The sequence below is a fragment of the Pogoniulus pusillus genome, chromosome 7, assembly GCF_015220805.1.
Source record: "Pogoniulus pusillus isolate bPogPus1 chromosome 7, bPogPus1.pri, whole genome shotgun sequence".
NCBI lineage: Eukaryota > Metazoa > Chordata > Aves > Piciformes > Lybiidae > Pogoniulus > Pogoniulus pusillus.
In genome coordinates, this window is record NC_087270.1 from 32,526,054 (window position 1) to 32,551,239 (window position 25,186).

A 25,186-nucleotide genomic window follows, 5' to 3' on the forward strand; every position below is an offset into this window, starting at 1 on the left:
GTCTTCTCTGCAAAGCTGGTGAAGGAGACTTTTTGTTTGCATGTGACTATAAAAGAAAAAGCACCACAGGTAGAGGCTGAGCAAATACACCATGGGGCTGAGTCTGGTGCAGAGGTGAGAGCTGGGGGGCTACTAAGCATAAATGGTCTTACCTCAGGTGTTAGATACTTTAACTTTACTGGCTTACCTTTCTAGTGGTGATTAAAACAAATCCCATTTTGTGACTTCTAATGCTGAACCTGAAGCTATAAACTTGTTTAATATCCAGGCCAGAACAGAAATCTGTTAGCAAGCTCTTCTGCTGATCCTTGTCTTCTCTTACAGGCTGCTACTAATAGGGATATTGGTCTTTGAAATATGGACCCAAGAGAAACCAGGTAATGCTGCTGTAAACTGCTTTCAGAGAACAATTTCCAAGCTTTTTGATAGGTATTATCAGTGTTTGTGTGTCTATTTCAGAAGAATCTGAAGCTCTTGTGAAAGCCATACTTACAAACTTCTCTGAGAAGCTCCAAACATGCAGGTGGCTGTTCATGATGCAACTATTCATAGCATCTCTTGAGGTTTATATGCCCTCATTGAGCACATATTTGTTTTCCTTACTCAGGTAACAAGCACTGATTAATTGATAAGAAATTTATTGCTCTCTTTCTCATGAGCATAGTTATTGTCATTGGTCATGCAATGATCCTTTAAATGCTATGCTTTGCCTGAGGAGAAATGGTTTTCTTAACTGAAATTGTTTTCTGCTTTGACTTCTTTACAAAACAGAGCAGGTGACAGAACAGCAGGTACAAAGACCTGTTTCTAGGACTATCTGCTCTACTCACTGCAGGTGTTATATAAGCATGTTAGCACTTAGCACAGGTCAAAGTTAAAATATGCTGGAAGGGGTTTTATCCATCTTGGAGCAATTAAATGGCTCCTGCAGCAAATAAAGCTTTGGAATACAGGCACAACAAGTTCATGCTAATCAGTATCATGTTCTCCAGCATGACTGTGTCTGGGGTGGAAGTTGTATGTTTTGTTAATTTAAGGCTATAGTGCAGACCTTTCTAGGAAAAAGGATCCTCTCAGTCCCTGAAGTACACCACTACTACAAAAGATGTAGTTGATATCAGCTCGCTATGCCATAGGAACTTCTGTTTGAAACAACAAATGCCAATTTATGAGAAATGCATGCCAAATGGAACATCTTCTGTGGTCTCTAGTTCTATGTATAGAACAGTTTGTACCTCCTTCTTGCCTTAAAGAGGCTGGGCAGCCATAGCTTGGTTTATACTGTGGTGATAGCTTGGGATTTGACTGTGCAAAGCCATCCTCTTTGCCTCCCGTGTGGTCTTTTTGCAGCATGAGACAACTGATCATCAAGCAGGTTAATAGAGTAGGCTGATGGGTAGTTGAGGTGACTGCTCCTCACTCTTAGACAGTTTATGGCTTCTCTTGTGCATAGATGTGTGTGGAGATTTCTGGTTCTGTGTTTTGGTTGGTTTCATTTCTTTGATTTAGGGGTTACTGTTTTTTTCCCCTTTTCAGGAGGGTGCAAGGACTGTCTTGTTCTGTTTTATTCCATTTAAGGTGTTCAGGGTAAGGCAGTCAATTTAGTATTCTTTTGACCCTGTTCCAAAATCCTGTTTCCATGACTGGCTGTTTCAGTTAACACTGTCAGATGACAAGACAGAGTCATTACTGAAATACTAATTTTAGGGCTGACTTTTCTCCTGGAAACATTACCTAATTAAAAAAAAAAAAATCATAACCCCTCCTGACCAAAGATGCTGTAATATAGCTGTCACTACACTGACTTAAAGTAATCTTGGAAGTAACAGGTTTCTGTTTGTATGTTACTCTTAATCTCCTACTTACTAGCCTTTCAATATGTTCAACACAGGACCCATGAATTCAGAGTGCTTGGGGAACGTTTTGCATATAACACTGAGTGCAGAATACTTTGAAGACAAATATTTATCTTTTTCTGTTCTTGGTAAGTTTACCTAGAAAAACGCAGAGGGAATTGCACATGGTGAAATGCTTAAACATTTCTGAACTTCTCCTGTATTAGAATTCCCTGGATTATTCAAAGATCGTAGAGCTTAACAGGTTGTATACCTCGTTGTAGCTTTATTTTTGTATGAAGTCCTACAGACTTGTTTTGTGACTGAAACTGAATTGTACATGGTAGTTTCTAGGCATGAAAATAGACCAACACTATCCTTCTGGCAAAACTGTTTCCCAGCAATAGCACACACTGCTCTGGAAATTCACTAGTTGAGGCTGGCACTACATTGCTGATTTTGAACTTGTGGCTTTCAGTCTTCATTGCCTGCAGTTAAGGCACTTGGTGTAGGCATATAAATACTTAATGAACTTTTAGAAGAGTTAGCTGGGCCCTCTGGCTGTGGATTGAGCAAACAAGTGGTGCATTCAAGTGAAAAGCTCCACAGAGCACTCTGGAAGGGCAGGGTGTGATAGCTTTGGGGCAATAAACAACATCAGGTGTAAGATAATATGCACAAAATACAAACACAGCCTTGAACTCTCTCTCTCTCCATGCTAGTTAGGTTACAGATGTATTTGACTATTTCTAGCTAGACAGGTAACATCCATCTCTGTAAACTGTTAAACTTACATAAAAACCTGATTAACATATGGCCTTTGTTCAGGCATTTTCATCCTAGAATCACCCAGGTTGGAAGAGACCTCCAAGATCATCCAGTCCAACCTATCACCCAGCCCTAGCCAGTCAACTAGACCATGGCACTAAGTGCCCTCATCCAGTCTTCTCTTGAACACCTCCAGGGATGGTGACTCCACCACCTCCCTGGGCAGCCCATAGACACCCTGTAACTGGGATATGTACAGCTTGAAAGTATAAAGAAATTATTTGAGAAGGAGAGGAATGGATCTAAAACATAAAATGAAAAGGCCCAAAACACAAAGCCAGCTTTGTAGCCTGAAAAAATCAAGCTAAGTTTTAATGTGTTTGCCATCCTGATAAGACCACTGAGGAGACCCTGACCAGCCAGGCATCAGAGAGAAATGTGATCTGTGGCTGGCACAGGTCCAGACTCCTGATGTTGCTGTGGTTGTCATCATCTCTCAATCCTGATGACTTTGACACTGTTGTCTTAACTGACTGGTTACTGGGGGGTTTGTCCCTTTAGGATAGTGGCTTTCTGTGTTGATAGTTTTCATCTTCATTCCTTGAGCTGCTAATGCTTCTTGTCCCTGTCTTCTGTGACTTTACCTTTCTTATTTCTATAGCCTTGTTATAGCTCTTTCACTCCTTTGCAATTATCGTGTGTCAGCCTAGGGTATGCAGCTGGACCCTGGCGCAAGAACAGGTCACTAGGGGAGTTTGCAGAGCAAGAGTTACACTCATTAACACAATTCTCCACTGACTGCCCATAGATCAGTTTGGCATAGCCTGGGAGCTAGATGAGGCCATGGCATCACAGTGTGGCTATACAGTAACTTACAGCAACTGGAACAACATTGAGTTTCGTGCTTCTGCACTAAGCTGTCATTCTCACTTAGAGGTAAGTCTATTCCAGACACATTGACACTAGTGCTGTTGTATATAACCTTTATGCAATAGGTCACAAAACTATTGATAGCCGTTAACTGAGGTGTCCCACCTTGAAAATCTATTAGCAGTAAATTATTTCATTCTCCTCAAATGTATCCAGAGGTTGGAGAATATTCCATGGTATTGACATTTCAGTGGCCTATAGATGAACACGTGAAGAAGCATATCACACATGCCTTTGAAGGGCAGCTGTTTTCTCTTGGCTAAAACTAGGGAATTCTGTCTGACAACTGTGTTGCATTCTGCTCTAATATTCAATGTCAGAGACACATAAGGGTAAAAGTTCTAAACCTTTGGCTACTTGTGTTAAATGGTCACTGCTACTATGTCATAAAAAAGACAAGATCAGCTGTATCTTGGGAAGCCTTTTTTGCCCAGTAATGGAAGTCTACTCTTCTCCCAAAGAAATTATGTTGCTGTGCACTTATACACCGATATGCATGTAACTCTTGCAGTTAATCAAGTAGAAAGCAAGAGTGCTTCAGTATGGAATTGCTCTTCTGTGCAGAGGCTGGCATGTGGGTTTTATTATTTACTTAGTTCATAAGTTGTACTTAACTAGAGAAAACCTTTCCAACCAGCAAGTGTTCTCTCTGTTTATGCAGAAAGATGTGTTCATAGTAACTCTACAAGTCAAAGCATCTCATACTCCTAACATGAAAAATGCTACAACTCATCTGAAAAGTGCAAGATGTTGCTATAGTCCATGGAGTCCAAGACAGTTAGTGTGTGAAAGTAACTACATGGAGGTAAGTACTGGAAGATACTTTCTTTGGAGCTGATTAAATACTAGGAATGCATATTGGAAACAGATTTTTAAAGCCCCACCATGAACAACTTGCTAGCAAAGGCACAACATACATCTTGAATTTAGTGATGTGTTAGCATTGTGCTTATATAGCCTACTTGACATCACTAATAACCAATAGAGCTATGAGTATTCAGAAGGTTAAGGTAATGAATTGGACTCACTGAATGCTGTCTCCACAAATCTTATTGGACGTAACAGAAATGTATAGTCTCTGAAGGAAATTTTCCTACTTAATTTGCTGGGGAGAAATGCAAAGAAGAGAGGAAAAGGGCTCTTCTGAAAGATACCTAACATGAGAGTCAAGAATTAATTCCTGGCCTTAACTAGAAGTAGAAAAGGAAAGATAGGTGGAAAATAAAAAGAAGCTGAAATCAAGAAGAGCACAGATAATGCACCATTCATGATGTCACCTTCAGCCATCATTTACAGCAGGAGGAAACTGGACTTGATGATCTGTGAGGTCTCTTCCAATCCTAATAATACTGTAATACTGTGAAACCTCTCTCTAGGAAAAGACTTGAAGTGTTGAAAACAAGGAAATCTTCTTAAAGAGGCTCTTTGCTTTCAGGTTTCTGTCAGGAGGGAGGTTCCAAAAGTTGTGAAAGACGTCACTCAAGATGAACTTGTAGACTGGACTTCTGCTTTTCCAGAGGTAAATCACAGAATTGCCGAGTGACAGATGTTGGAAAGGATCTCTGAAGAGAGAGAGCAGGTGCACATAAAGCAGGTTGCACAGGATGATATCTATCTGGGTTTTGGATGACTACAGAAATAGTGACTCCACCTCTGTGGGTGGCCTGTTCAGGTCCTTTTCCACCCTGCGAGTAAAGAACTTCCTCCTCATATTTAGCTGGGACTTCCTATGTTCAAATTTGTGTCTGTTACCTCTTGTCCTGTCACTGGGCACCGCTGAAGAATGCCTGGCCCCATCCTCCTGATACCCACACTTTAAATCTTTACAAGGATTGATAAGGCTGCCTCTCAGTCTTCTGTACGCTTAAAAGCCCCAAGTCCCTCAGCCTACTACAGATTTTCATCCTAGTAAAAGCTAGTGCTACTTAGAAGGATGGTTGTGTTATATGTTCACACAGTACTCAATGTCCTTTCAAAATGCACTCGAGTAGAAAGAGAAGAACTTCTGTACCAAGTGTTTTAGTGCACAGACTTTAGATGTTAGAAGTACAAATAGCTGTAGGCTGTGTCTCCAAGGAGCAAATGGAAACTGTTTTCTCAAGTTACCTAGAAATTTTCTTCTCCAGGTAAGAGATGGTGTGATAAGAACCATCTCTAAGACCCCATGGCCTTAGAGTCACCAATGGATAGGCTTTTTTCATCTTGAACCCTGCATTTGCAATGCAGCAGTGCAGTTAGTTGCTCGGTTTAGCATGGAGAGTTTTCTGTATGTGTGGGTGGTGGAAAGCTGGAATAGTATCCCACTAGTAATATTTAAAATAAGCCAACAAATGTACTGTGCAGTTCAATATAAGAAACATATAGCAAATCTGTTACTTTGAACACATGTCTAAACTGTTGATGAATTCTTCTGGGCAGGCAAAAGCAGGAGAAGCCTCAATATGGCAAATAGTCTTTCATCAGCCAGAAAAGAAAAAGGCTCTGCTTGTGAGTGATGCTTGGAGTGCAGGCTATGGACTCAACATCACAGACACCAGAGTTCTGCTGCGAATACCACACACTGCTGGGCAAATTCAGCTGGTTGAGGTTGGTATGCTCATTCTGTCCCAGCAAGATGCCAGGCTGTGTAGGTCTAACCAAATATTTTCCTACAGGATCAGGGAATTAACTTTTCTTCAGTGAGATCAAGTATATTTTACAAACAGCTATGGATGATCGTGATGGTGGATACTGCTATGGCATGCCCTGTAGGTGAGAAATGCAGCAGCTTACTCCAACGCTTAACTGTACAGTGACCAAATTACAACTAATGAACTGACAGCTGTTGTATCTTGTCCCTAAGATGGTGTGGTCTACACTACTAAAACAATCACCTGGACTGTTCCAAAGTACATTCAATCCCTCTCTGCTGGAGCGACAGGCTTTAAGGATGTCCTCATTGAAGCTGGTGTGGATCTACATAAACTCTCTGCCGAAGAAATGGCTTCCAGGAAATATGTGTTACTGAATGATTTAAATGCAATTACAATGAAGATACCAATAGGTGCAGAAGGTGGCTATTACAAGGTTAGTGACTTGTTAAGACTTATGCTTTTATTATTATGAACAGTCCCTTTAAGTGAGGGATGGGGATGAGAGGAAAGAAAAAGCTATATTAAAAATGTCAAAATACCTGATGGAAGATTGCTCCTGCAAGCACTGCTTTGTGAAGATCTTTTATTGCAAGCCAAGATGGATAGAATATCACAGAGCTATCCATTTGTCTCCTGCCCAAGGTTAATATGAAGCTTTTGCCTCTTAGTCCTACTCTTTGGAGACAATCCTAACTGGACTGTAAAGTATGCAAGCATTCTGTTGTATTTTACACATACCGTTTAAGTCTGGAAACAACTTATTTGTCCACTAGATCTTGTGGCACAGGAATGGACTGAGACTATACATTCAAACCTGGTTGCTTGAAATGAACTGAATCCTGGGCAAATGTTACAAATGAACTTGATAGGAAGTTGCAGGAGGAGCCCTTTTTCTGGCAATATAGCACTCTGCTGCTTAGTACTTGGGAATAGGGGACAATTTTCCAACGTTTTCTGAGTATTCTGAGAGAATCTAAACTTTCAGGGACACAGCAAGGGCCACTTAAGAGTTCATGATTCCTGACCTGAGACAATTTTATGTGCTATAGCTCTAGCTGACCTTGAGATCATAGAACCATAAAATTATTTGGGTTGGAAGGGACCTTAAAGATCATCTAGTTCCACCCCACTTGCAACATGACCAGGTTTCTCAAAACCCTATTCAACTTGACCTTGAAAATTTCCAGGCATGGGGCATCCACAAGTGATCTAGGAAACGTGCCCCAGACCCTCTCTGCCCTCACAACAACAAAGCTACAATAAAACTTCAATATTGAACTACATTATACTAAAGGCTGTTAATCTGAAATTCTAGACATCTGTGAGCAGTGGACAGCATGGGGCAAAATACACCATCAATGTGTTTTTAGAACATCAGTGGGAAGATAACAAATGGGGACTAACCAAACATACCATCATCAAAGAAATAGAAACACCATTTGAACAAGTAGAACTTGCTATAATCAACAGTAAGTAGCCTAATGTTGAATTTGATGGGGATTTTTGTATTGTTAAGAGCCTAATGCTGTTGTGTTTCTTCTAGACTCAAATCTGACTGCAAGACTAATGAATGTGACAGTGGGAACGTTCCTCCCAGATGTGGAGCTTGTAAACTTAACCATGGAGGAAGCAACTGTTGCTGTGCCTGAAGCTGTTCAGCATGGATATCTAATAGATGAGATCAGATATCCTAATGGAAGCAAAGCCTATGCAATACAAGTCCCACTTGATGTAACAAGTGTTAAGAAAGAGGTGTGTACTAAAGCACTGGAGCATGTCATGCTATAGAGATAGTGATAACACCTGGTGATTTTTTTCATTGCTAACTATGGTTTTCCTAGTACGTGGGAGCAAACAAGAGAGCGCACACCCTGAATGTCACACTTGCATTCATAGTCCATCCAACAAGTGAGACCTTTGTGGTCCCAGTCAGAATTGTGTCAGCTGTTGAAGATGCAGGTAAACTAGTAAAACTCGGGCAAAACTATACCAACCTGGCTGCAACCAATTTGGCTGTGAACTCAGCTGCTAACTGGGCTAACTTCAGCCAGTGATACTGTCAGTGCTAAACCCTTTTAAACTTCAGTGGTGGTTAACATGCTGTCTGACTCTGGACTGTATTACAGTACTGCCCAGTGCAACAGGATTTTGTGATGGGAGGAACCTTCATCTCACTATTACTCATGGGAATGTGGACCAAAACTGGCAACCTTTCATCTCAGACTGGCACCTGACCCCAGACACTGTGAAAAAGTACAACTACAGCCTGAGGGACAATGGCACTCACTTGGCAATCTCTGTCCCTTTTCTTTCTTCCCATGTGAACTATGAGGTAAGGATGCTACCAAGCAGCAATTAAAAGGCATGCTCTATCTGTGAAATATGAACATAGTATATTATGTCCTTGAAGATTAAATAACATTTCAAGAGGCTTCAAAGAATTAGTACAGGAGGGTTTTTTTTTTTGCCCTTGGAAGAGCACTTGTGTTTCCCTTGGTCAATGTTAGTAGGAGTAGGTATGAAGAAAAAAAATAACTGCATTGTAAGGCTGAGCTACCTTTAATGGTAACTGCACATGCAAGGGATTTTGTGTTACACTCTACCTCAAAATGACTGGAAAAGCTCATTGTGTGAGATTCTAGATTAAAAAACAAATAGAAATCTAGCCTGTGGATTTGACTTTGATCAAATATCATTACATTTAGCTTGTGATGACTTGCCCACTTGTTTTTTTTAGTGCTCCAGTTAAACACTGTTTCTTTATTCTCTTGTTTTAACCTGTGATTGTCATCCCTAGGATTTTAATATCTCTGGAATAAAGGCTTCTCTCCACTTAACCTTGAAGGATGGCATCACCTCTGCCAATAGGAGAGACTTCTCAGTTTCCTGCATATTTTCCTCTTCAGAGCTAATACGTAATTACTTGGTGGATTAGTTGTTAATGCTCCTTGAGTTGCATAATTAAGTTGCACAAGCCCATGCAGTCTGAAATGCTTTTAGAATTTATACTTGTTGATAGTCTCTTTGTCTATTGGATTTCCTACAAAGTAACGCACGACAAAGCAAGTCAAATTAGTTTGGAGTGACTATCCTGTCTAGTAGAGGAGTGGAGAAAGAGATGGGGAAACTACTTCCCCTCACACCTCCAAAATTATGAAGCTTTTTGAAAGAGGTTTGATGGTTGATGTTTGGGCTCAAATGTTTCTTTGATGGGATGAGGGAAGGATCGGGATGTAATTTAATCATTCTAAAAGCTACTCAGCAGTATTGAATATGCTTGGCTAGAAAAATCCTCCTGGGACAGGATGAGAGTTCCTATGAGAATACAGGCAAATAAAATCAACAGCTTTTTTTCATGTAGTGCATGCTCCACTGGAAGTTACCTTGAGGAAATTAGTTGTTAGTACGGAAGACAGTCATACTCAAAACTTGGTTCTTATGAGCTGCCAAAAAACTTGCCGTCACATCCAAGCAGAACCTCTTTGTTCTGGGTTACAAAACAAAGGAGTTTGAGTCCTGATGTATATTAACATTGTACTTTTTCTTTCAGAGTGCTTGCCCAATGGCACTGTGGTTATTACTGCACTGAAACTGCTAGGAGTTGCAGACCTGGACACCAGCCTGCTTGTCTTGAGGGACAGGAGGTGCAAACCCAATTTAGTGACAGAGAAGACTGCAACCTTCAAATTCAATGTGAACACTTGTGGAACAAGTAGAAAGGTAGAACAAGAAGGCAGCTTAGTCATATGAAGCTTACTTGCATTAGGGCAGGGTTATTACTAGAACTGGTGGAGTCTTTCAGCTTCTGCTCAAATCTGAACCTATCAGAGCTTTAAGTAGTATATCTATCTTTTTTTCCTGAGGATATTAAATTCAGTTGGGCAGAAGTTCTTACTTGTTAGTAGCTGTTTCTGAGGTGTTTTCTGAAACTAGCCTTCAGTTTGACACCTGAATTTGGTAATAGCTTTGAATGTGAGTTTAGGCTGTTGAGATACATTCGTGCCTTGCAGAACTTGCTTAAGTGTTGCTAATGATTACCTGGCCCAAGACTACAGTGGGCCCTGTTCCTGCTTTCTAAGCACTGCATAAATAGAAACTACACTACATAAAGGGATCAGATGATACTTAAACTCAGGTCAACACAAATGCAGCTTGCTTGTGTGAATATTGCATCTTGTGCTGCACACAGACTCTGAAAATAGCTGATCTATTTTTCTTAGACCCCTTTCTGAGGTGTTCTGTTGTACTTGAGGTATTGCTAGCCTTAAACTGTTTCTTCCTGGCTATGGCATAGCTGTCAGCTATAATCTGCTTCAGTTCAGTAGACATGGGGTTGCTGGTCAGTGATTTCTGATCATTTCTAAGTGTACCCTTCAGTACAATCTGCCAGTCAAGCGAAGGAATGTGGATGTTCTGTGAAAAGCAAAGTAACCTATTTTGTTTGATGTGTATCTTTCAGTTCAATAGTACAACTATGAAATATGAAAATGATGTCCTCTATTTCAGACCTGGCACCAATACACCAGTATACCAGTAAGTGTGATTCTCTAGAAGAACATTGTTCAAGGTATTTCAATATTTGAAAAAGCTAATGCTAAACTTTTTTCCCTCAGACTGAAATTTGCATGCTGGTATGCAATCAAGCAGACTCTTGATGCCAAATATGAATCTAAGACTCCACCACCCAGTATTACGCCATGGTTTGGCTCTCTTGCTCTTTCAATGAAGCTTTTCAGAGGTAATGGACCTGGACAGGCTGGATGGGTGGGCAGGGGCCAATGGGATGAGATTTAACAAGGCCAAGTGCAGGGTTCTGCACTTTGTCCACAACAACCCCAAGCAGCACTACAGGCTGGGGACTGAGTGGCTGGAAAGCAGACAGGAAGAAAGGTACCTGGGGGTACTGGTAGAGAGTAGCTGACGATGAGCCAGCAGTGTGCCCAGGTGGCCAAGAGAGCCAATGGCATCCTGGCCTGCATCAGAAACAGAGTGGCCAGTAGGACGAGGGAGGTTCTTCCCCTGTACTCAGCACTGGTCAGGCCACACCTTGAGTGCTGTGTCCAGTTCTGGGCTCCTCAATTCAAGAGAGATGTTGAGGTGCTGGAACATGTCCAGAGAAGGGTGACAAAGCTGGTGAGGGGCCTGGAACACAAACAACCAGCAATAGAACAAGGGGATGCAATCTCAAGTTGTGCCATGAGAGCTCTAGACTGGAATTTAGGAGGAAGTTCTTCCCAGAGAGAAATATTTGCCATTGGAATGGGCTGCCCAGGGAGGTGGTGGAGTCACCGTCCCTGGAAGTGTTCAGGAAAAGCCTGGATGAGGCACTTAGTGGCATGGTCTAGTTGACTGGCTAGGGCTGGGTGCTAGGTTGGACTGGATGATCTTGGAGGTTTCCTCCAACCTGGATGAGGCACTTAGTGCCGTGGTCTGGTTGACTGGCTATGACTCCATAGAATCACTGAAATGTTCATGTTGGAAGGGGGGAATGTTCATTCATTCTGCTCAAGTAGGACCACATAAAGCAGATTGCCCAGGACCATGCCCAGATAATTTTTAAGTATCTCCAAGGATGATGTGGAAACTTGCTTTAAGGCCTCTACTAGACATTATCATTCCAGAATACAACATAAACGATCAAGTGTCTCCAGTACATCAGATTTAGCACCATTGATGTGTGGCTTTCCTGCTTGGTCCAGGCATGCTAAAGGTCTTGTGTAGTGTCTGATGAAAGCGTCTCTCTCCAATCAATTTCCTAAGTGATGCTAAGCAGAGTTAGCCCTGAACAAAATAATTTGCACCTATGTCAGAGGGAAACTACATACTGTAAAATGTTAACTACACTAGCAAAAAGGGTGTGATGGTTTGGGTGTTCCCTGCCCACCCCCCCTACTTTAGAAATTGCTCAGACTAGTCTCAGTCAGCTCTGGGAATATAGATGAAGCTATTTATTTATAGCTAGCACAATATACAAGCAGATATTTACAGTAGATACAGTTATAGACAGAAATATACAAGGTAAAAGGTAATGCAGAAACACAACTCCCCTCCCAGAAACCTGAGTCCCCAGGAGGGGCTCCCAACCACCCCTGCACCTTCCCCCTACCCCTCTCAACCTTACCCCAGTCCCAAGGAAGAACAGAGGTTCAGCCAAGAAGTTAAGAAGCAGAGGTGAGTGGAGGGTGTATTAGAGAGATGCAGCTCAGTCAGAAGCCCAAGGCAGAGTGAGACAAAATGGTGAGAGTGTTATCTAATGTTTTCGTTTCTTCTTCAGCAAGGCTCTGAGTGAAGCAGACATCACCATTGTTTTCCTTTCACAGCCTATGATCTAGTTCTTCTCACCAAAACATTCTAGCCTGCTTCAAACTAGCACAAAGGGATAAGTGAAGCCTAAATAAAACCCCTATCCTGACTGGAGTGTCATGGATGACTTTTCACTCTTTGTTTTTGTCCCCCAGTACCTTTATAGAGACAATTCTGAATAAGCATCCTTACTCCAATGGTTTTTGCAGGAGGAGGAATATCTTTGGTGTGCTAGCTGGAAGCTAACTGGAATGTTTAGTGAGAAGAATTAGATTGTAGGTTGTGAAAAGGAAACAATGGTGATGTCTACTTCACTCATAGGCTTTCTAATATGCATAAAACAAAAACACACGACATAGATAGCAGTTGCAGGAGCTCTCTGTTGCAGCTGGTTCCTGTACTTTTCTGCCTGGCCTGCTTTTCAGTGTATCTAATTCTTCTGCTTTCTAACCCCCCTGGCCGATCCTGCAAATTGTTATGCAGGGGTTTGAATCTGGGCCAGGAGTGAACTGTAATGAGGCCACTGTAAAATTATTAAATAGTTTATTAATTAGACAAAGAAATTTTCCCCACACTTACTTGTAACTAACACACACGGATGCTATGATGCAGTTGGTAAAACTCTCTTGCAGAATGTGTCTATATGGTCAAGCTAAATGATTTAGGAAAGCCTTCAGAAAACGTTTCTAACGAGAGAGACTTGCAGCACACACTGCCGCTTAAAGCTTAAGCATAAGCTTTCACAACTTGAGTAAAGAGAGTTAGGTTACTCACTGGTTAAGAGTGGTGGGCTTCACGTGGTAATGATGCTATGGGGCTGTGCTGCTTGTTGAGTCCAGACTGAGCAGGTCCTCCGAGAAGGCCCATGGACACGAGAGAAGTCTTCCGTGGCTCTCGGGAAGTTACCAGGTGGTCAGCAGCCACCTGGGCAAAGCTGGGTCTGGTTTTGCGGGCTGGAGAAGTTTGACTGAGTGCTGTGTATAGCAAGGAGTCGGCTCTCGGGCCGGATCAGCGGGCCGGCAAGTCCCAATGTCGTGACTCGTTGCTAGGTCGTTACCTGTATTCGGGCTCGATCAGGCAGGGTCAGGGCTGCTGGTCGTAGGTAAGTCCCCAGTTACACGCAGCGCAAAGTGTCGTGAGGCAAACCAGTAGCAAACAAAAGCAAAGCAGCAGGTTTGCGAGGTTTTGAAGCATTTTGGCAAGTGTCTTTGACCAATAGCATCAGGCAAAACCACCTCTAGAACCAGTCCTGAATTGTTTCTCCAACAAAGGAAGCTGCACAGGCCTGGGATCGTGACCTGTGTTTGTCACAAAACAAAGCAAGCTGCAAAACAAGGCCAAATACAGTGTCTGTGGTAGACTGAGAGGTGCCAAAGCTTTTGTCTGCTTTCCCGCTTCTTCCACCCGGGAAGAAGAATCATAGAATCAACCAACCAGGTTGAAAGAGACCTCCAAGATCATCCAGTCCAACCTATCCCCCAGCCCTATCCAGTCAACTAGACCATGGCACTAAGTGCCTCATCCAGGCTTTTCTTGAAGACCTCCAGGGATGGTGACTCCACCACCTCCCTGGGCAGCCCATTCCAATGCCAATCACTCTCTCTGACAACAACTTCCTCCTAACATCCAGCCTGGACCTCCCCCAGCACAACTTGAGACTCTGTCCCCTTATTCTGTTGCTGATTGCCTGGGCGAAGAGATCAACCCCCACTTGGTTACAACCTCCCTTCAGGTAGTTGTAGACAGCAATGAGGTCACCCCAGAGCCTCCTCTTCTCCAGGCTGCACACCCCCAGCTCCCTCAGCTTCTCCTCATAGGGTTTGTGTTCCAGGCCCCTCACCAGCTTTGTTGCCCTTCTCTGGACACATTCCAGTATCTCAACATCTCTCTTGAATTGTATCTCAAATTTATTTCCTTTTCCTTGATTGAAGATCTGTTATTCTCCAGGATAAAGAACCCCAGCTCCCTCAGCTTCTCCAGGCAGGTGTTTAGGGCATGTGATGGATATGTGTTCTAGGCATAATTTGGACCTTCCACCACACAAACTCACCTTGTTAAGGCAAACTCTAAGATAAGGTAGAGGGATGGAAAGGTGGAAGGGTGTTTGGGAGCCCCTTGTGGGAACTCTAGTTTCTGGGAGGGGTGTTGTGTTTCTGTATTGTATATTTCTGTATACAGCTGTATATATTTTAAAGACCTGCTTGTATATTGTGCTAAGATGTAAGTATAAAGCTTCATTTCTTCATTTCCAGCTGACTGAGGCTAGTCTGGGTGATTTCATGAGAGTTGGAGGGGGAGGGCAGGTAACACCCAAACTGCCATATTTGGTATTCTGACCTAAGATCTTTGCTTTCATTGTCAGTTCTTATTTTAATGACATCCTGCCCCCATTTTTTAATGTTCATAGACTTTCCTAGGTTTTAGTATTACTGTGCTGAAGTCAATGGTGGTGGAAAGAAGAGTGAAGCAGAAAGTTTGTGAGTGCTTTATCTGCAAAAAAAGGAAACTCTAATACAAATACTCTCTTCTAGAGAAATCTTATGTGGAGCCCTACCAGGAGTCAGAATACCCTGTGGTAAAATACCTGAAGGAAGCATTGTATTTTGAAGTTGAACTGCTTCAGCCTAAGGATAGGAGACTGGAACTAAACCTGGCTGACTGCTGGGCTGCCAACTCCCAAAGCCAGGAGAGTCTCCCACAGTGGCACATCCTTCTAAACGGGTAAGGAGAGCTTCTCTCCTGTACTTAGTAACCGTTCAGAATAAGACTTCTTAATCTTAGGTTAGATGAAAGGGGAAGAGGACAGAAGTGAGATTGAATGCATTGTTTTGTCCTGAGGAGCGGTTGATGCTAGGGTGTCAGTATCAGCACAGTGGCTGACTTCTGGTGGCAGCAGGTCATGGGGGTGGCCAGAAGTGCTTCTAGCTGACAGCTTCCAGATGGAAGGAGAGAAAAAGAAGCACTGCTGCCAAAAGCAGGCATAAGGAATGCGAAAGCTCTCCACACCCCTACCGTGCAGGGGAAATTTCTTTCTATTTCACCACCTTGCTTTGTTTTAAAGACCTGGTTAACATGATCAAGGTTTAGAGTAGATACATTTTCTTTTCCTTTCCTGAAAAGATGTGAAAACAGCAAGGACTCCTATAAAACTGTCTTCCATGAAGTTAACTATAGCCGCAGAGTGAAATTTCCTCAGCACCTGAAGAGATTTGAAGTGAGAATGTTCACCTTTGTACAAGACACAACAGTATTACAAGAGCAGGTGAGATGTCTCTGTAGTCTGTCACGTGCTCCTGACAGCTTCAACATGTAAACTTGGAGCAGTGCACATAGAAAATGCTCTGTGAGGTCTTACCCTCCCAGTGCTGCCTGGGGCTCTTAGCCACCTTCTAGGAGGCATACCACAGAGCAGTAAATGTGAAGACTATCCACTTAGTGTTCACATCATCTTTGAGGTCAGTATGTGCAGCAGATGTTTGCCAGATAGATCTTGCCTACGCGGATGTATTCTTGTCTCGTAGCTGTATTTCCACTGCAGTGTGGTGATCTGCAGCACTGTGCAACAACCTTCAGGCTTTCTTTGTTCAAGGAGATGCAGTCCTGTGAAACACAGACTTGGTAAGAAAATGGTCATGTCTTAAGTCACTCCTGGCTCTGCTTGGAAATGTGGCACATACTCTCACAAGCTGTCAGATGACAGACTCCTAGTCCTAGCGTGTGCTATACAGGAAACTGAAAGCTGAAATATCTCACTAGATCGCAGTGCAGAACCACCTCTACGTGGGCAAGTCTCATCTGGAGCGGTGCTTCTTAGGAAGGAAAATTACTAACAGAGGTGAGTGTCAGTCTTACATTACACTATTAAAATGCCAAGGATATTGCTGCTGCAACGTTACAGACTTTTCTGCTTGTAGGTAAATACATGGACGGGCTTTTGACAGAGACTAAACAAGAATTTCCCATTTTTATGAAGCTGTAGCTAGGTGGTCTAAGCAAGCACGTCCTGCCAAGACTTATAAGTGAATACACTTTGAAAGTATCTACTGGGAAATCATCTTGATAGTGTCCACTCAAAGGGTCAGCTAACCTGTATGGCTCTATCTTAGTCATTAACTTAAAGTTAGTATGTTGCTCTCTCATGTTGCTCTACAGTATTGAATAGTCTAGTGTGATGTGCATATGATCTAGTCTGCTGAGCTAATGTGTGCAAAACTTGTGCCTGGTCACTTGGAAGTATCTGTTCTAAGGTAGAGAAAGAATGGTGGCAACAGGTGCAAAGTCAACTGAAAAACACTTTGAGTTTTTTTTAATCTTCAATTTGACAGAAAGATTGTGGGGCACTTAATGTCAGGTATTTTGAAGCAAGATGTATTTGAACCTGTAGTGGCTATTGACAGCAAAGCTGTAAACTTGATTTGGCTGCAGTGTTTTGGCTCTGCAATGTCAAACTGCCTTCCATAGGTGGTTGGAAATTGCTCACAGATAGCATTGATGACTGCTTAGCTGAGCAAGATGTCAGTCTAAATGGATATCTTTTACTGAAGGCTTGTAGTAGTAGTGATGATAACGTATGGACTCTAGGAAGGATTCTTCCTTCCTAGAGAGTATGATGCTTAGGAGCTCCTGTCACATTACCTGTTTTGTTTGGATTTTTCAGTTTGTAATGAGGTGTTTTGAGTTGTGTTTTGGTTTGGGAATTTTTTCCTTTAGGATTTTGGTTGGTTGGTTTTTGGTTGGGGGAGGATGTTTATTTGTTTGTCTGTTTTTAAGGCAATTAAAATTCTTGATTATTTCTTTTTTAATTCTGAACAGTGATGTAAAAATAGTTCCAATTCAATATTGCATTTTCCTGCTTTAAGCAAAGCTATTGTTTAACAGGAATCTCTATCCCTTAAAGATACAGTAATGAACGTCTTCTTTGTAACTTCATATGACATAGAGTTGTGGTACAGGGAATTTCAGGAGATGAACTTGAGCAAGAACTTATTTTGTGAATCTACTTGCACTTTGTGAAAAAACAGTGACTAAAAGGTTGGAGGCTGTTGCTGTACTACCTGTGCAGAGATCCCACTAAACAGCTTATGCGCTATAATTTCAAGCTCACATGTGTGTTGTTTGTCCTCCAGTTGTCTGCTAAGCATATATGTAGTAGATGTCTTTCTGTAATTTCTGGGGAAAATTCCATGGGCTTCATGATGAGGGGCATGTCAAGTACCTAGCTATGCACTGAGACTTTTCTAACAGAGAAGGCTGCTCTGCTAAAGGAATCTTATTTTCTTACTCCTGTGGTAGGTGAAGCCATGCACCCGTGATATTGAGGAATGAGATGTAAATATCATGGGAATCAAAGGAAAACACACATCATATGAGCCTGAGAGCAGACTTGATAAGGCAGTTATTTCATGCTTAGTGTTTTCCCCTACATTGGCCCCGTGGGTTGTGTACTAGCTATTTCTCAGTCTGCAAGCACAATCTATTGGGAAATCAAAGGATGTGCCTGTAAGGTGCTGCTAAGTTTCTGCACCTAACAGAACACGGGCACTTAAGTGATGTGGTGACTTCCCTGTGTGTCTTACATTATGCTGATTTGTACTCCAAAAACTGAAAGTGTTATGCACTGTTTTCTCCAGATAAGGGAGTGTCAATCTTCATCTGCCATGTCAATGTTCTACCTACACAGTGTAGGCTACCTTGGGTAACCTGATCCATCTTCTTCCCTCTTAAAGCTGAAAGGAGGAGGAATATAGCAGTTAGGGACTGCTATGAGAACCAGTTGTGAGGCTGGGTAACCTATTTCAGCACTATTAACTTGGTCTTAGCTATAGCTTCCTCCATTTCTAATGCTTTCCTTCAGACAAAAACTCAGACACCATCACTTAGGAACAGAAATCTAGTACTTACAATCTTATGTAAGGCATCTTCATTTCTTCTCATAAATTAGTTGATATCCTGGGTTTGGTGTGGGGTGTTTTTTTTGTAGATCTGTTGGAAATTTAGGAGTTGTTAAAAAGCAACATGATGTCCAGGTAGCTCTACTCTTTAGCTATACAAAAAAACTCTGCTTAGGGCTATTTTGAAATATGAGAAGTGTGAATAGATAAGATGATCCTTTACCTTCTTGATGTATAGGAAAATTCAAGGAGATTCCCTGCTGTGGTTGGACTAAGATTTATAGGGAGCTTCTTACCACATTTTCCAATAGCATGTGAGACATGCAACCCATTAAGAATATCAGTAAAATCTTTTAGGCATGACAGGAAAACTCGACACCTCGAAGGTGTCTGTTTATACTAAAATTCAGGAACTGCCATCCTGGTTTTATATATATTTATAGATATATAAAAATCCTTTTCAAGTGTTGTATCAACACCCTTTTTCCTTTTAAGTGGATATTTTACAACCACACGCTTCTCTTCTGGTATTTGGGATGTTGTCTTTATATCTCTGTTAACACAAGTTGAAAACAGATCAATCTTCTTTGTTTATGCTTAATGTCTTCTGCAGTTTCAGCAGGTGAATGATAAGAGAAGTCTGCAATTCGTTTTTTATAGGAAAATAGGAATGATAAAAGAGCATTGCAGACCACTATTTCTGTTTGAAGTAAATGGCATTAAGTCAGTGCTACAAGTAACATCACTATACCTGGTCACTGATAAAAATGCAGAGATCTCATTTTTACTATAGCCAATACTATGTCTACCATTTTAAAACTCTGCTTCTTTTGTGATTCAAAGCAGCAACAAATTACTACTAATGCTGGAAAAATCAAGAAAACTGATTTATGCTTTCTGGCCCAATTAATTTTATTCTTTTGGTATTGCACTCTTTTTGTTTTAAATCTCAGTGTCTTCAGTAGAAGAGTAGATGCTGTGCACCTATATCTAGACAAAAACATACTCTGACAGTGAGAAGCTTTGATTCAAGTTTGGGCCTCTGCCACATAAGTCTGTTTGAGTCTTTAACCAGTCCTTCCTGTACAATTGCTTTGTGCATGCAAGTCCAGAAATGCCTAAAAAGCAACAGCTAGATTTCCCAAATCCCAGACAAGTATGTGTTTTGCAAGAAATGCTCTAAAGCATAAGTTGAATCTGCTTTCTTAAAGTACTTGGTATTGTAATAAGTAGAGCAAACCCAGACTCATGATGTTGCATAAAGTAGCAAAAAGTTAGGAGCTCTATCAGAGAGGGGTTTTAGTTGGATGCAAATTCTATAGCTCTAAGAAGCTTTTTTTTATCGGGTGCTGGAACTTTTATTCAGAATTATGTTTTCCCATCTGTTAAATGCAGTAATGCTTGTGGTTGTATGGTAAATAAGTTGGAGAATGGTCAGATGCTTGCCCCTTAGCAGCTGGACTTGTATGTGTATTGTTGTGGGTTTTTTTTCAGCTATTGCCCTGAAAAGCTGGAGGAATATCTCCTGGCACCCCTTAGAAGAGGGAATGTGGAGCTGGGGTAGCCAGCAGATAAACAACTCTCCTGAGGAACTGGCCGAAGTCCTTTCACAGGAGGCTTTCTTCCCCCACAGGCACACCTATGTGCAGCCCAAATGTGTAACCATAAAACCTCTTGACACCTATGTGGTGCTCCTTAGCATAGAATTTCAAAGCTCTGTGTGTGAGAGGGTGGCTCCAGCTTTGTTGGAGGGTAGGGGTGATTTCTTCAATTTGAAGAGCTAGGACTTGCCTGTGGAGTTTCTTCCATGTGTGAAATTTAACCACTGACAAATATTCTACTTGAGGTGCTTAATCTTCCTATCATAAGGGAACTTTGGCCTCCTTGTCACTTTCAGGGTATTTAAGTGTTACTGCTGCTGGCAGGCACATGGCAACATTTTTATAAGGTGGGCAGAGATGTTGTCGGTCTCTTGAACTCAAGTGGAAAGCCTACCCTGGAGAGGTGAAGCCATACAAGTCTCTTCAAGCTTGGGCTAGTATCTGACCTACAAGGCTTCCTCCTTTCTGTTAGTGTACCTTATGCTGAGTAAAACAGCAGCATATATTTCAGCTGCACCAGAGGAGCCTCTAGGCTGGGTGACAGGAAGAAATCTAAATACTATTTTCACTCTGTTGATAGTGGCACCACCTCTCTCCCGCAGCACAAATGTTAACTTTATACAAAATCCATTATATGCAACTGCCTGCTCTGCTGTGTGTTACTCTTCCCTAATAAAAGCATTAGGATGACTGTGAGGCAAAAGCACCTCTCTTTTCTGGCTTCTGAAACTTGCAGCACTTTCTCTGTGGTCGTATCTTGTATCCCCATCATCAATTCACCCAGAGTGGAGAGAAGAGTGCAGCTTTGAATGTGAAATGCTGCTCATGAAAATAGCTGGTAGGATCCATCTGTCTCACCTCTGATTTGACCTTAGTTACTTTTTTTTTTCCTATCACATGCAGGTGGAAAGAGGTACCTTGAAAGTAGATCAAACAAATCAAAAATCAAACAGTGTTAAGAACACAGTATATTATAGAACAGGAAGCGAGTTAGGGTAGACTGTTACCTAAACTCTGCATAGAAGCAGCCACGATGTAGTGAGGCTCAAAAGTATTTCACGATACCATAAGAGCCACTGGAGTTCTGGGACTAGGGATTAAGTAGAGACATGGTCTGGTTCACTGGCACCAGCAGTAAAGTGTACTTCTAAAACCTGAAGCCTTGTTTTTGTGGTTAGAGCTGTTGCTTCACTTTGGACTTGCAGGGAGACAGAGGAACTCTACAGGTACTTAACAAGCTGTAGCATAACACATTCAGGACCTTCACATGACACTTTCTCTGGGATGGCAGGAAATGCTGACCCCAAACCATCTCTCAGATCTTCATAGTACATCCTACTGAGGTGGTCTTTCTGCATCCATTACTTATCTTTATGAGCAACAGCTTTCTGAAGCTATTAGCTATCACAATCTTCATTTGTTGATGGGTAAACTGAAGCAGCAATGCTGGATGATGACCACTCAAGGTCATAGATAAACTAGTATCAAAAGTGGGTCTTTCTAAGTCCTTGTTTCTCTGCTTTAACCATGACCCTGTGTTTCCCTACACCTAAAGAGCTACATGGTGTAGTCATTTCCTGTAGTTTCGGATGTGGAAGATTTAAAGAACAAGGTTAATAGTCTTCTCAAGCATAAACAGTCTACCCAGCTGCTACATGTGTGAATGATGATAGTATTCAATAAACAGAATGCCAGGGTTCTCTTCCCCTGCATCTGCTGGTGGCTTACCTTTACAGCTGTCAATGACAATGACTGAGAAAAGCCAGTTACTGTTCTGTGCAAGATACCCTGAGCACTGGGAAATTTCCCTCCCTTGCCACATATAATCCAGACTGACCTTGTCTGTGTGGCTTTTGATCTATTCAAATCCAAATAAACTGCATAGGCTTATACTGAGGAACACTATGCTGTCATTAATGCTTGCTGTCTCATATATGCATACTTTTTTTCTATCGAGACAATTTTATAGGGCTTTCTTTTTCCTACTTATTCTTGCTGAAACACTAAAGCTTGTGAATAATGTAACATGAGATAAAATAAAACAGAAGTGTGTGTGATCTGTTTCAATGGGGTTACAACTTCAGTGACATTGCTACCTGTATAATATGAATGTAGCTGCCTTTGTGAAATGCTGTTATCATACTGGTTGCACCAGTACACATGTACCATGTAAGAAGAGCATTGAGTCAGCTTAGACTGAACCTTGGGCACAGAAATGTACAAAGACAATTGTATTTCCTTCCAAACAAACCAAAACAGGAATAGAGAAAAACATCAACAACACAACAAAATTTCCATTTTTCAGCTTTTCTAAAACAGGATCTATCCACAAACCTAAACTATCTGCTCCACACAGACATGCTGATGTATCCATCCTGGTGCGACAAGCCTGTTAGAGCCAGGGCCAGGAGTTTTCTGTGCCTTGCACGAGGAAAAGGTTAATCTCACTTAATCAGCTCCCTGCAACTCAGCCCCGGGTATTGTTCCACTCTGTACTCAGCCAAGCCTTCTGAATCAGTCTGCAATGAGTTTTAAAAATCAACCCATATTTTTGGGTAATGTGGTGAGATTTGTGTGATACCTGTCAGAAGAAATTCAAAGATGAAGACTACATCCTCTTTGTTTGTTTGTTTGTTGTATCTTTATGATACATGAACTGATTTATTTCATGTCAGAGAGAAGGAAGACAACTCAGCCTAGTAATATTTGTTATAGCAATTTGATGTAACAATGTCTTCCATCATTTATCAGGTATTGAAGCAAGGGAGTCTTATATGTTAAATACTGAAGCAGCATATGTTTCTATATATATTAATAAAGAAAATAAGGTCTAACAGCAATTTAGCTATACAAAATGTCAGTTTGCTTATATTTCATTTCCATTATTTAGTAGTCACTGCTGGACTTTACTTATATGTCAGTTAGATAACACAAGATACAGGCTATGACACTGGTATTTATTTGTTTAGGAGAAAAGATGTTCTCACTATTACTTAGTTTCTTGATTTTTAGGTACAGTGAAAACATGGATAAATAGACAATACTTGAACTAAATATACATGTACGTTCTTCACCATTCTAGTGTTAAAGTGCCTACAAATCAATACACTTAATGTTCTTACAGTGTTGCTGTCCTTTCCTTGTTACAAATTCAGTTTAAAAACCTCTGGATTGACTATTGGCCTTATTAAACAGAAGATCAGTCAGAGGAGTGATACATAAATCCAAGGAAGACTGGCTGGCTGGGGATTTTTTTTCTACTTTCGTATCACACTAGTTTTAATGTTTCTTAGCAGATTATTATTTCAAACAACAATAAAAAATAACAAACCAAACAATCAACATCAACAAAACAACCACAAAAAAAGCATTAAGAAAAAGTGAAAAGCAAGACTTCTGTCTTGGCAACCTTCAGCTCAGGTTGTTTAGGCAATCTGACATCACCTTCCAACATCACGTCCTCTGGACAATGGTGACCCTTGCTCTCCTCCCTGTGTCCTTCCCTCACATCCCAGGCCATCATTTTTTGAGGAAGCAATTTTCCTGGTTTTTCGTTTGCATGGCCCTGGGGGTGTCAGGCCAGGTGCTCCAGGTGAAGTCTATGTCCGCTTGATGCTGTTGAGGAGCTCAGTCAGTTCACTGATGTACTTGATGGTGTACTTCAGGGTTTGTATTTTGGTGAGGGGCTGTCCCCGCTGGCTGTAGATCGGTGGCAGGTAGTTGCGTAACGTGTGGAGTGCGTCAGCCAGGGTCCTCATCCGCAGCTTCTCCCTCTCGCTGGCCTTCCTCCTGCGTTGAGCAGACATCCGCACCTTGGTGCCCTTGGGCAGCCGAGCTTGCCCAGGGCTGGGCAGGTAGGCAGGGGGGAAGTCCACCAGGCCATAGCCCACCAGGCTGCTGCCGCTGCTACTGCCGCCATAAGGGGTCTCTGCCGCTACTGGACAAGGAGATGATGAGTAGGATTCGAAGGAAGGCGTTGGGGATAAGCTGTGTGGAGATGAGACAGGGTGCAGCTCAAAAGCTCCAGCAGCATTTTTCCAGTCCCAGGATGATAAGCAGATAGGGTGTTCTGAACCCAAAGCATCTTCCATGTTTATCAACGTCTCATGTAGTTTCTCCATGCTGGAGGAGCGCTCAGCAGCAGCAATGTCCTCTGCCCGCCAGCAAAGGCTGGAACTGCCGGCTCCTGAGGCCTTTTTATGATGGAGAGAGGAAAGTGACAGAGTGGGAACGTGGGTTTGGCGAGAGGAGTTCAAAGGAGCGCCACAAGTGCTAAGATGGAAAATGAACTCCTGACGTGCTACTTTCTTCTCAATGATAATTATCAACCTTCAGCTAAAAAGTCTTTAAGCTAACAGGCAACAGTGAGAAAGGAGGAAAAAAAGATTATCTTCTTGCAACTAAATCAATTAAGGCTGTGCATCTACATGTAATGTTGTGCGGGGGATAGGTGTTGAGAGAGGAAAAAGAAAATTCACGATTTTACAAAACAGTTTACAGATGTAGAATTTAAAGATAATGATCACTAAAGCAAATGCTGACTTTAAGCTACTAAGTCCTGATTTCTATGTAACTGTTTGAAGGCAATGGAACTGCAGCAGTAAAGATTTGATCCCTTCTGACTGCCACTGAAGTAGTCTCTCAGTAGTCTCTCGTTATCTGCCTCTTAATTGTGAAAGTCAAAAATAGTTTGTTAGGAGCTGTGTGTGTGAGGGCTCTCTGGATTTCTCTTCTCATTAAGATTGTAACTTCTCTTGGGTGACTTTGGTTTTCAACAAGAGAAAGGAGGGAAAAACAGCAATGCATTCCCTGCAGTTTATAGATTCATTTGGCATTTTAAATCATGTCTGGGAAGTCAAAAAGGAAATCTAGAATGCTAAAGAAAGTCCTACTTAAAATATATATATATATATATATATATATATATATATATATTAAAAGTGTAGGAAATAAAATAAGCTTTAAAATAAATAAATATTTTTTTTTAAAAAAAAAGTGTAGGAAATAAAATAAGCTTTAAAATAAATAAATATATATATTTTTTTTTTTAAAAAAAGTGTAGGAAATAAAATAAGCTTTAAAAAAAATATATATATATATTTAAAGTGTAGGAAATAAAATAAGCTTTGTGTAACCTTGGGGCTCAAGACAAACATTTTACATGGAAATTTAATTCAAAGTAATAGACAGATTAGATGTGTGTAAGAGAAAGCTAAAATTGTCTG

The 25,186-nt window shown here is 41.5% G+C and overlaps 2 protein-coding genes across 2 annotated transcripts; one reads left to right on the plus strand and one right to left on the minus strand.

The window, feature by feature from the left end:
• The first annotated feature begins 328 nt into the window (after nt 1-328).
• On the plus strand, nt 329-20,667 carry LOC135176931 (zona pellucida sperm-binding protein 2-like). Its single transcript, XM_064146410.1, has 21 exons — nt 329-377; nt 1,892-1,984; nt 3,412-3,539; nt 4,195-4,338; nt 4,969-5,052; nt 5,952-6,119; nt 6,188-6,284; nt 6,376-6,599; nt 7,482-7,635; nt 7,710-7,918; nt 8,008-8,125; nt 8,293-8,498; nt 8,964-9,081; nt 9,717-9,886; nt 10,626-10,699; nt 10,780-10,904; nt 15,001-15,190; nt 15,590-15,731; nt 15,991-16,087; nt 16,226-16,304; nt 19,855-20,667. Exons 2-20 carry the CDS (start codon nt 1,897-1,899, stop codon nt 16,297-16,299), a joined length of 2,610 nt encoding a protein of 869 aa, XP_064002480.1. The 5' UTR covers nt 329-377; nt 1,892-1,896; the 3' UTR covers nt 16,300-16,304; nt 19,855-20,667.
• Nucleotides 20,668-23,560: 2,893 nt separating this feature from the next.
• On the minus strand, nt 23,561-24,082 carry MSGN1 (mesogenin 1). Its single transcript, XM_064146850.1, has one exon. It carries the CDS (start codon nt 24,080-24,082, stop codon nt 23,561-23,563), a length of 522 nt encoding a protein of 173 aa, XP_064002920.1.
• Between the last annotated feature and the right edge of the window lie 1,104 nt (nt 24,083-25,186).

Coding starts and splice junctions, on each gene's coding strand:
- MSGN1 (XM_064146850.1), bottom strand. CDS start 24,082: ATGGAGAAACTACATGAGACGTTGATAAACATGGAAGATGCTTTGGGT.
- LOC135176931 (XM_064146410.1), top strand. CDS start 1,897: ATGAATTCAGAGTGCTTGGGGAACGTTTTGCATATAACACTGAGTGCA. Junction 5,053..5,951: donor GGACTTCTGCTTTTCCAGAG/GTAAATCACAGA, acceptor TCTTCTGGGCAG/GCAAAAGCAGGAGAAGCCTC. Junction 9,887..10,625: donor CTTGTGGAACAAGTAGAAAG/GTAGAACAAGAA, acceptor TGTATCTTTCAG/TTCAATAGTACAACTATGAA.